Source organism: Vigna angularis, chromosome 6, assembly GCF_016808095.1.
Source record: "Vigna angularis cultivar LongXiaoDou No.4 chromosome 6, ASM1680809v1, whole genome shotgun sequence".
Classification (NCBI taxonomy): Eukaryota; Viridiplantae; Streptophyta; class Magnoliopsida; order Fabales; family Fabaceae; genus Vigna; species Vigna angularis.
In genome coordinates this window covers 18,148,713-18,159,971 of record NC_068975.1, presented here as the reverse complement: position 1 = coordinate 18,159,971, position 11,259 = coordinate 18,148,713, and the positions used below count along the sequence as shown (strand labels likewise).

General features: G+C 33.4%; 1 protein-coding gene across 1 annotated transcript; it reads right to left on the bottom strand.

Annotated features, from left to right (window-relative positions):
• Positions 1 to 317: 317 nt before the first annotated feature.
• On the bottom strand, positions 318 to 5,869 carry LOC108341147 (glycerophosphodiester phosphodiesterase GDPDL3). The gene is made up of 9 exons (XM_017578802.2): positions 5,196 to 5,869; positions 4,273 to 4,566; positions 3,592 to 3,713; positions 2,958 to 3,462; positions 2,827 to 2,865; positions 2,395 to 2,679; positions 2,036 to 2,166; positions 1,451 to 1,922; positions 318 to 1,043 (listed from the first exon to the last, which is right to left on the bottom strand). Exons 1-9 carry the CDS (start codon positions 5,305 to 5,307, stop codon positions 853 to 855), a joined length of 2,151 nt encoding a protein of 716 aa, XP_017434291.1. The 5' UTR covers positions 5,308 to 5,869; the 3' UTR covers positions 318 to 852.
• Positions 5,870 to 11,259: the final 5,390 nt, after the last annotated feature.

Below are 11,259 nucleotides of genomic sequence, written 5' to 3'. Positions count from 1 at the left end.
CCATCGCTTTTGGTTCAATTGTTTAAAATTCTTGAGTTGTTATGTTTTTCAAAATATCACACTAAGTGTGTATTCATTGTGTTCGTTTTAAGGTGATGTCCTGTTCACTATTATCCAAGTAGATGAATTTGTATAGTGATGGATTGTCTCTTCACTATTATTTTTAAAACACGAGTAAGAACTTTATGATAATTTATATTTTTTTTTCACCTTTTAATTAGTCTTTTAAGATAAAACTTGAAAAAATTTTACTTTTGACAATATTTAAGATGGTAATTGATCTTGTATGTCAATCGACGTAATCAAAACACTCGTAGTGAACCATAGGTCTCTCTCTATTAAAGATGATCAATTAATTATTTCTTTTGGACTTCGATTGAGAGTTATCATACACAATAGTTAGAAGTTGAGGCACAAATGAGTTTAAATACTTCTCATACAAAGAAATCCTTTCACTCCCTTTCCAACTATGGAATCCACAACACTTACTTTTTATTGTTCACTTTTCTTCATGTTTTATTTATTTTTTCACCTTTTAATTAGTCTTTTAAGATAAAACTTGAAAATTTTTTACTTTTGACAATATTTAAGATGGTAATTGATCTTATATGTCACTCGACAGTCATCAAAACACTCATAGTGAACCATAGGTCTCTCTATTAAAGATGATCAATTAATTATTTCTTTTAGACTTCGATGGAGAGTTATCATACACAATAGTTAAAAGTTGAGGCACAAGTGAGTTTAAATACTTCTCATACAAAGAAATCCTTTCACTCCCTTTCCAACTATGGAATCCACAACACTCATTTTTATTGTTCACTTTTCTTCATGCTTTAATGGGGGCTAGAGCTACCGCACCCCCTTTTGGAGCAGCCAATAAGCACTGGGCAAAGGTGCCTCTGTAACATTACTATCGATCAAGACTGGGGATGGAGGGGGGAGTGGTGGAAGGAATAACTCAAAAATTTGTCGATAAAGTTTGCCAGGTTCAATAGGGCTCATGTAAGGTGCTTTCTTGCCATGCTTTAAGCACAAGTTCCCTGTAACAAGTAGAACAATAATCAAATCAACAATGAAGGCATAATTGATTCTACAAACATTTATTAGTGTTGAGTATATCGAGGAAGAGGTTCATGGAGAGACACAAACATCAATAACATATGAGCCCAACCATATAAAGTATTGACACCACTTTTTCCCCAAAATTTTAAGGCAATGGGTTAATGGGTCTTTCATCTTTATACAGTGTTCTACTTTCTCATTTTCATCCCATGTGAGACTTAGACTCACACTTGGATTCCCAACAATTAAATCTTTTCCATAATTTCATAGACCAAGTAGACTTTGAGCATTCAAGTTGTACCAACACAAAGAAAGAACCAAGTGATGTCAATTTTCCAAAATCCTTGTTCAAGAAGCAAATGTTGATAGAAAAGGTTGAACTTACTCCTGTATCTGTCAGCTGTCTTGGGGAAGTCAGTAATGATGCCATTGACCTTGGTTCCAATGACAAATGAATTTATCTCAATAGATGCATCAGAGTAGTAGTCCCATGCTTGAGATACAAATTCATTGCTGAAAGTTTCTACATAAACTCGGAGCTTAGCTGACTTCAGCTTTGCCACAATGTTTGTAGCGTTAACTAAAAAGGCTTCAGTTTCAGGAAAAACAGACTTCTTTCCTATTACCACAGAATCAGCAAATCTTTTGATGTCCTTAATAGCCGTTTCAGAAGCATCGCCAATGTTCTCATCAACCTTGTAAACCCTTTCAAATTTGGATTTATCTAATATTTTAAGCACAGAGCTATGAGTTGACTGAATCATAACTTTGTGTGATCTTGGTTTTGTTTTGTTTAGAGCATCAAGGACTGCAGTGATCACATTTAAATTCTGCTTCTCTGCCAGATATGCAGCATTCTGAAAACAGAATGAACGAAAATGGTATTAATTAAGCATAAAAGGAGTAAATCAAGGTGGACCATTCTTTAAAATAGTGAAATATAATCCAATATAGAGGTGGAAGATCTCACCTCTATGCCGATCAAGATGCGAGAACCTTCAGTCAAGGACAAAAACTCAGACAAGGTTATCAGCTTTCCTTGATTTTGCAATTTTGGATTTCGGAACAGTCTGAATTTCTCGTAAGGTTTCAATATTGAGGCTGCATTAAAAAGCAAATAACAGAAAAAATGAGGGACGTAGAAATTTTTTGAGAACCAATTGCATTTTTTTGTTTTCTTCCTCCCGTTACCTTTCCTAGTACTTTGACCGAATAGATTACTCAAATTGCAAACCAAAACATGTTTGGCATTGAAGAGCATGCCATAGAAACATTAAGAAACAATACCACAGCTAAGCAAGAAACATTCAAAAACATCATTCAACTTACGAGTCAATGTTTTTATCTCATCCCATGTCAAGCTGAATGTATATATGCCTCTGGTGTTTTTGATCTCCTGAATAGTTGTAGCACGGGTAGTGAAGTTTGTATGATCAACCGTTGTGGTCTCTAAGAGGTCTACAGAGCTTAAGCAAAAGGGTGTTCCATCCTTGGACATTTGAACAGGACAGTCAAGTACATCTGCCCCGTCTGATTTAGCTTTGTTATATGCAAGGTCAGTACAAGCAGGAGTATCTCCACTTGCTCCATATTTTGTGATAACCAAAGTGTCCACTTTATCATGAAAGATATGAAAGAAGAAACAAATCAATAAGGACAACTTAAATATTGTGTTCCCTGACTAACACTCTCAATACAAGCCATAACTTGTTAACTACAAAATGATCTAACAAATCGGTAGATAGAGCTAATAAACTATACCTTGTTTAGTGGGATTTTCCCCTAGGCCAGAAAAGCAATCTGCAGTAAGAGATGAGATTTTAGAATCCGAATGGGATGCTGATTACAATTATAAATGTTTAGAATTCTTATACAAAGGAAACAAAACTTACTTATGGCTGCAGATGGAGTAACTGGGAAGTCAGACAACACACCATCAACAGAGAAATCACTAACATTAAAGAATGATAGACACTCAGCCACAGGATCATAACTGAAATTGTAGCTAAATGGAACATCATTGATAAGGTCTGATACAAAAACTTGCAACTTTTTTTTGTGAGCATCTGAGACAAGAGAGGTATGTGGTTGCAGATAAAGGCTCGAGTCTACAGGCCATATATAGCCCTTGGGAACAAGAATTCCTGAAGCAAATGTCTTGATTTGTGCAAGATTTTTCAGGAGTTTACCATAAGATTGATTGGTTGTAGGTTCAATCTCAGACTGCTCTAGAACCCTGAAGATCAAGCTGGTTGTTCCAGGACTGAAACTTGATTTAACTCTTTTTAAGAAATCCACATCAGGTGATGAAATGTAACTGACAGGTACTTTTTTATGAATGAGAGATTGTAGAAATTTTTCTACACTCAAATTTTGTTGCTTGAAGAACGAATCATGCTGCATTGTATTTCAAAATGCAAAATTAATCAACAACAGATATTAAATTGCATACGTTTAGGATCTGCTTTGGAACAAAGAATGTATTCCAGTTCAAGGAGAAGACACGATTACTCTTTTTCCAGTTACCTGAATATTTAACCACAGGCCTGTAGATGGCGATTTTATCAAGTTAGCTACTTCATGAACATGGAGAATGGGAAGCTTGTTGCCATCGAACTTAGGAGTCCGAGAGTAAACTCCCTGAACAACTGTTTCAATAACAAGACGATTATCATATTATAATATAACAAATAGGAGCACGGACAGTGGACATATTTCCCAGTTCTGACATGCTATGATCAAAGGCAAGCACCAAGAACAAATTCCATGAGTAAGCCATGAATTTAGCCTCTGAAATTGGCATTACCAATCAATTTGCTTCTATAATTTTCCATCAATCTAGTTCCCAACAATTATCAAATCAGTCAATCAGTCCTTGAATTAGACAAATATTAGCCGATTTGCTTCCTAATGTTAGGAAACAAATTGACTAATAATGCCAAAAATTGAAAACTAGAATACTTTTTTGTAATGTCAAGAACAAAATGAATTGATAGTTGTTGAAGTCAAGAACTGAATTTCCACCATGTTGCCAACCAATTCAGGGACTATTTGATGCTTTCTACTGTGTTTCATGATTGAGTATTCAATGCCACCACTTACCCCACCTTATCTTTGAAAAAAATATCTTACTTGATAAAAAAGATATAGACATCATCCAAACCAGAAAACAAAAAATGCTAAGGTCTTAAGATAGATCAAACTCACGAGAAACATTTGCTAGTTCTTTGAAGTTGTAGTCTACAGAAAACCATCCCCGGGATGAGACCCCATTAACAAAGTAATCCTTTTGCTTGTCTTGGTAAACAACTGAAATATCAGTGGCATTGTCTAGCTTTAGCTCTGGGAAACAAATCCCATTGCCATCCTTTGTTAATTGCACATCACACCATAGAATCACATCTGGATTACTAGTGTTAAGTGCCAAATTATAGGCAAGTGAACTTGAATCTGGAAATATCCCTGAAAACCCGCCACGTGCTATGACCACTGGTGGAGATCCTGCATAGCAAACGAATTGCTATGAAATACAAATGATTTGCTTTTAAAGTTTATCAAGAAGTAAGACAAAAATTCGGCTGCTTTTATGTATACAAGTTAAAATGCACAAGAGATGAAAACCTATTGAGCAGTTAGCACCATCAAATTCTAGATCATTATCTGTAGTTCATTGCATGCTTGTCTCTCTGCTATAACTAATTTATTGTATCCTGACTCACTTTGTAAATGTTAAACTTCTATAGATGAATTAAATTCATTGTCATAATTATTGATTCAAGAGTTCAAATTTCTATTTATTGTCAGCCATTCGGAAATCGAACGTTAGGTAAGATTTTCAAGATAGTTATTCTAAAATCAAACTTATCATGTTTCACAATTGTGATTGAATGACAGTGTGAGTACATACACTATTTACTCTCAAATTAATAAAATAGCATTTTTGAGATAGAAAAACTGATGACTATTCAGTGCTGTGATAATTGCAGTAACAAGACTCAAAAAGGTTGTCTTAAAAGGGTTGAAATAATCAGTTCACTAAAACAAGAGTAAAAAAGATAAGAGAACTAACAAATAAGAAGATAAGTAGGGACCATATATAGGACTAAAGGGAAGAAGAAATAGAAACACACCACGCAATGTTTTCCAGCCACTTGGTGGTCCTGCAGAAGAAACCAGTGCTACCGATGAGTACTGCAGAATGAGTATAGCAAGTACACTAGAGAGAGCCATGAAGTGCCGCATGAGTTTCAAATCTTACCCAGAAAATTCTTTTCTGGGATATACAACTTTTAAGGAGGTACAGATTATGAGAGCTATGCAAGTTCTGAGAAAGATAGCCAAAAATGAGTGAACTTGAACAGTTCGACTAGAAGAACTAGGCTATGATGAACTAGAATTGTTCAACTATAGAGGAATATTCATGGGCATAAGGCAACACCCTTTACTCACGCTTGGCTTCTTCAATGATAAAATCTACTTAGAAGTCAGGGTCAACTATACAGCTATTTTTCAAGCTTATATGTGTCTGTATGCAATGACTTTTTCTTTGTTATAAATAGTCACGCGGTTTTTGAAACTTTCGAGCAAATGGCACAAAAGTTATGCAGGACTTGTAACCTTTCATCTGCAACGGTTGAAATAAAAAATAGCAAATTGACGAGAATGTGTATTGACAGAGAGAAGATGAGTAGAAAAATACACAAAGAAAGGTGAGAGATACAGAGAAAGATGGAAAAGAAAAAGGGTCAGATAACTAGTTTTGTAGCACTGTCCTGTCTATGGCTGCTGCTAGCTAACATTGCTGTGTTTATGTCTGCATTTAATGACACTGCTGCATGTCTTCGTCTGTAACAAATGAAACAGATCCTAGAAATTTCATCCAAATGTTATTTTATTTTTAATGTGTTTTCCTTCATAAAGTTTCATATGCCAGAAATTTATTTCGATTTGCAAATTTATGTCATTTTTTGAAGAGCAGGTTATCATACTAAAAAATTGAATTAAATGCATTTTAGTTCCCTAATATTTGGTAAAAAGTCGTGTTATATATTGAAAATAAATTATTTTCGTTATTTTATTTTTATAAATAGTTAGTTTTATTATCTTCAACTCCAAATCTGATGATAATTATTTACAGCTTACACATTTGATGAGATTAAACCAAATTGATTAAGTGATTAATTTTTCTATTATTAATTATGTCATACGATTTAATTTTTTTATTTTCGTATTATTTAATTTATACGAATTAGGTACGAAAATATGTTATTTACACATTTTAACGGAATAGTTATTTTTTTCTGCAAATCTTGCTTTTTTTTGTGAAAATAAAAGTTAATTGATTTAAATTTTTTATTTTTGATAAATATTTAATTCAAACCGAACTCTAAATACTCCTAGTTGGAAGAAGAAAAACTAACCATAATTATCAACAAAAATCTTCTCCATAACTTTTATATTATTATCTTTCATACTCAATTTGGAATGTGTTATTAGTAAGTTACACAGAAATTGAGTTACTTTGTCAAAGTTAGTATATATCAATATAATACCAAACTAACATAAAATTTTACACTAATTTTAAAAGTGACCGATATTAAAAATATGATTAACATGGAAATATATAATTTCTTTAATATTAATTATTTTAATTCTAAACCCTAATATTATTTACACAAATTATGGAATATTGTTATTTAGTAGAGTCAAATCTCTACTATCCCACGTTGATGTGAGTACTATATGCATCATAATTTTTTAATGTATATACCGAATGTTGCACTTTACATTTTTTTTAATATGCATCATATTTTTTAATGTATATGCCGAATGTTGCACTCCACATTATTTTAATAAATATATAATTGGTTGTGAAATAAAATGGTTTGCGACATTCCATAGAACGTGATAGGCATATATAAACATTTTTATTAGGTTTCTAATTAGGCTGTATTCATGAAGGAAGTATGTTCTTATGATTTAAGATATTCGAGCATAATTTTAAAAATTGATAGAACAGAAAAGTGCAGGTAGTGTTGTTCTGAAAGGATATGCTACCACGTTTGCTTCACTTGGTCAATCCAATAATAAACTTATATGTGTGTGAGCAAATTGACCTAGTCAAATATAAAGAGTACTTATGATATTTTTAAACTTTGAATGTCACATGTAATAGCAGTATTAAGATGTAGTCGCAGTCGCAGCATTAATATTATGGAAGAAATTCATTTCTGATTAAGGGAATATATTGATGGATTTTTTTTTCATTAGATACCATATGAATAAATTAATATTATTTTTAACCTAAAAATTTATTATAATAAATTTATGAATTTTTTATTTTATAAAATATTTAATTTTTTTTATTGGAAAACTTAAATTTATACTTGAATTCCTAATAATTCATCCATGAAAGATGTTTCTTTTTTTATATTTCTTACCGAACATAAACATTCTAAATCATGCGTGACTTTCTTATCCTATAACTTGCATGAAATTTCTGTCTGGAAGATTTTTTTTTTTTTACTTTGACACTATTAATAGATCTTTTAAGAAATTCATTAAAAATATATAATACTAATAAAACACGAACTTAACCCACATTAGATATTAGTACTATTTTTAACTCAAAAGTTGTAAGACAATAAATTTATAGCTTTTTTTGTTAATTTTTTTATTTTTACTTAATATATAAAACTTAAACTCACATTGAAATGTCCAACCATAAAAAGTAAAAGTGAGAGTGTAACATCCAATCACATATTATAAATATATTAGTATAGCAAAAGGAAACTAAAATGGTTATTTTCGCCTATACATAAAAAGATAATGAATCGAGGTATATCTAGAAAGGAAAAAAATGGTAGTTTTTCAGCTTCGGTTCTAAATCGAGGCAACAGGGGATTTTTTTGCCTCGGTTCATAGCAACCATGATAGTAAAGGGGGTCTTTTTGCCTCGGTTTTGTTTGCAATCGAGGTGGTAGAGAGTATTTTAAATAAATTTGTTTTCAATTTTTTGTTTACTTCTTCTGTTATTGTCTCAGTTTAAGGGAACTGAGGCAGTATGTGGGGGCTTTGACAGTGATTCTTCATCCACTCGAGGCGGTAGAGGGTATTTTTCTCAAAAAAATTTTCGTTTACTACTTCGGTTTATTCAATAAATAAAGGGGATATTTTTGCCCCGATTCTATCTACAACTGAGGCGGTAGAGCGTATTTTATATAAACTTTATTTTTTGTTTACTGCTTCGGTATATGGAGGAGCTATCACATATTCAATAAAATATAACAATTAACAAGACCATGAAAAATAAAATTGCATTATAGTTATACAAAATTAGTCTTGTCAAAATGGGTTAAAACTCGCTAGTCGACTCAGTCCACTACCAGTTCAAGTCGGGTTAGATTTGAAAAAAAGGTAATTTTTTTATACAGACCAATTTTCAAACTGGCCCATTAGAACTCAGCTCACCCAGGTTAAACCCATGGTGAGCCGGGTTGGCTCACCAACTCACGTAATTTAATTTAATCACTTATTACTTTGTATTTCAATATTAGGGTTAAATATGTTTTTCGTCCCTTAAGTATCACACGATTTTGATTTTAATCCTTACTCGAAACTTTGATGGTTTTTAGTCCTCATAGTTTTGAAACTCTTACTATTAGTCCTTAAAATTGGATGGCGCTAACTTTTGTTTGACGTGGCTAACGGCCATCCCACGTGTCATGCCACCTGACTACTTTTAATTGACGTGGTAGTAAAGGTGTAGTGGTCGGTCGGCCTGGTGGGTGGTTGGCCACTCGGTCTGGTGGTCGACATGGTGTTCTTTGCCCATAACCGTTCGGTCTTTTCCCAACATCGTTCGGTCTTTCATATATTGCACTCCACCCATCACCATAATCGTTCGGTCTTTGCCCAACACCGTTCGGTCTTTTATATAGTCCGCTTCTATTGCATTGTTCTGTTGATTGTAATAGAACCCACCAGGCCGACCGACCACCACACCTTTACTGCCACGTCAATTAAAAGTAGCCAGGGAAGGTGACATCACACGTGGGCTGGCCATTAGCCACATCTACTAAAAGTTAACGCCGTCCAATTTTAAGGACTAATAGTAAGAGTTTCAAAACTATGAGGACTACAAACCATCAAAGTTTTGAGTATAGACTAAAACCAAAATCGTGTGATACTTAAGGGACGAAAAACATATTTAACCCTCAATATTATTAGTTAATACTTTTTTTTATTGTATTGTAGATGAATAAAGAAAAAGATGTTTCAAGAGAGCAAAATATCATGGATTTATCCATTCAAGACTCTAATCTTATAAATGAATAAGTAACACAAAAATGATTATTAATATTATAAACTTATTTGTTCGCTTTTTGTGTTTGCTTTTGGATTACATTTGGATCATATGATACTTTTTTTATTTTGAATTGTTGTTGGAGTTAAACATCATTTTAGAGTAAAATTTATTTATATTTGAACTATAAAAGCTTTGTAATTTTTTTTTGGATTTGAAAAAAAAAAGACTTGTAATTAAGTGAGACAGTGAGCCAACCCGTTTAACCCACTAATCCATAGTGGGTCATGCAGGGTTCAATTTTTTTCGGCTCATTAATAAGTTGACCAGGTTGGGTCAGGTTACCCATTTTGACAACACTATACAAAACATAACTACAAATTTAACTTAATATACAAGCCAACTAAAGTCAAAACTATATATTGAGCAACTAATCTAAGGAGTATTAAACATTTGTTGATCCTTCATCAAAAGCTTGTTCTACCAAAACATCATCATCCTCTGCTCACACTCACCAGATGATAATTGCCAAAGAGAAAATCAATGCATACGATCAAAAAACATAGAACACATAAGAAGGGTAAGCTAATGATAAAACAATTCAACATGGTAAAATAAAATTCCATCATATATCATACTTCGCACATAGTAAACAAAACATCTTAATCATACCATAGACCTAAACTTAGCCATTCGAATATAATATAAATGTCGAGTCATGACTAGTTCTGCACTTGAGTGGTGGAACAACTAACCCACTCAAAGCTACCACACAAGGTTAGTCCGTTAAAACGCCTTTTGCCAACTGAAGAAAGGCCCCTAGGCTAGGATCTCCTACTACTCACACGACATGACTCATCTCTCTAACTGAGCATGGACGATCATTAGAGTGTCAGGATAACCCCCACATCAAGGTTCTTACATTTATACTAACAACATTCGATACAATCATGAAGAATTCTCCTTAGAACCCTTCCAACCTCAAACCCCATACCATCATATGTTACAAACATACCTCTAAGTATTATATAAAACATCATACCATATACATGAAAACACATAATAGAAATGGAAAGCAAAACAACCAAAAGCAACCTCAACTCACTCACTCACCCAGAGAGCAACCTTTGCTCGCCCAACAAGAGACAAAACAACAAGACTTGCAAGCTAAGCGAGTTGACTCGCTTAGCCTATGCAACTCTCTGCCAAACACCCCAAATACTCGCTCAACGAGAGTCAAAACAGCAAGCTCCCCAGGTTGGGCGTGACCCACTACCAGAACCTTCCTAAACTCGTTCCATTTTGCTTGCCTAGCCCTGCATAATTTTGCAGCTTCAAAACTTCATGCATAACACCCCTAGACCTCCCATGATCTCTAATATGCAAGTTTACCAACTTCTACCACTTCCAAATGAGATTATAAGCTACTACTAACTTAACCAAGTGTATATAAATCATCCTAAACTAGTTTTAAACTATTTTACCCCAAGATTTCACCACAAAATAGACCAAAACCTCTCTTTAGAGCCCAATATTTAATTCCACCAGTTCTAGCTCATTTATGAGCAACTTAAGGATCTGAACAAGTCACAAATGACTGTAAGACAAACCTCAACCACTCCAAAACACCTCAAAACCTCTATTTCCAAAATTCACCATTTTATACCCCTAACTTCCACTTAAAACCCTTTCCAAACATAGCCAACAACTTATCACTCTACTTTAGATCACAAATTTACCAATTCACAACTCAAACTAGTCCTAATAAATAATACCATAGGATCTAAATCATCCCTTCATCATTTAAACTAATACTTCTAAAAATCACCCATCACAACCTTTAAAATTTACCAAAACCACTTATAACTAGACTAGTTCAACTCTTTTCC

Bases quoted from the DNA above. Each gene is read 5' to 3' on its own strand.
- LOC108341147 (XM_017578802.2), bottom strand. From the start codon at position 5,307: ATGCGGCACTTCATGGCTCTCTCTAGTGTACTTGCTATACTCATTCTG. The intron at 2,866-2,957 runs GTAAGTTTTGTT...CTCTTACTGCAG, and splicing joins TACTCCATCTGCAGCCATAA to ATTGCTTTTCTGGCCTAGGG. The intron at 1,044-1,450 runs GTAAGTTCAACC...TACTTGTTACAG, and splicing joins GACAGCTGACAGATACAGGA to GGAACTTGTGCTTAAAGCAT.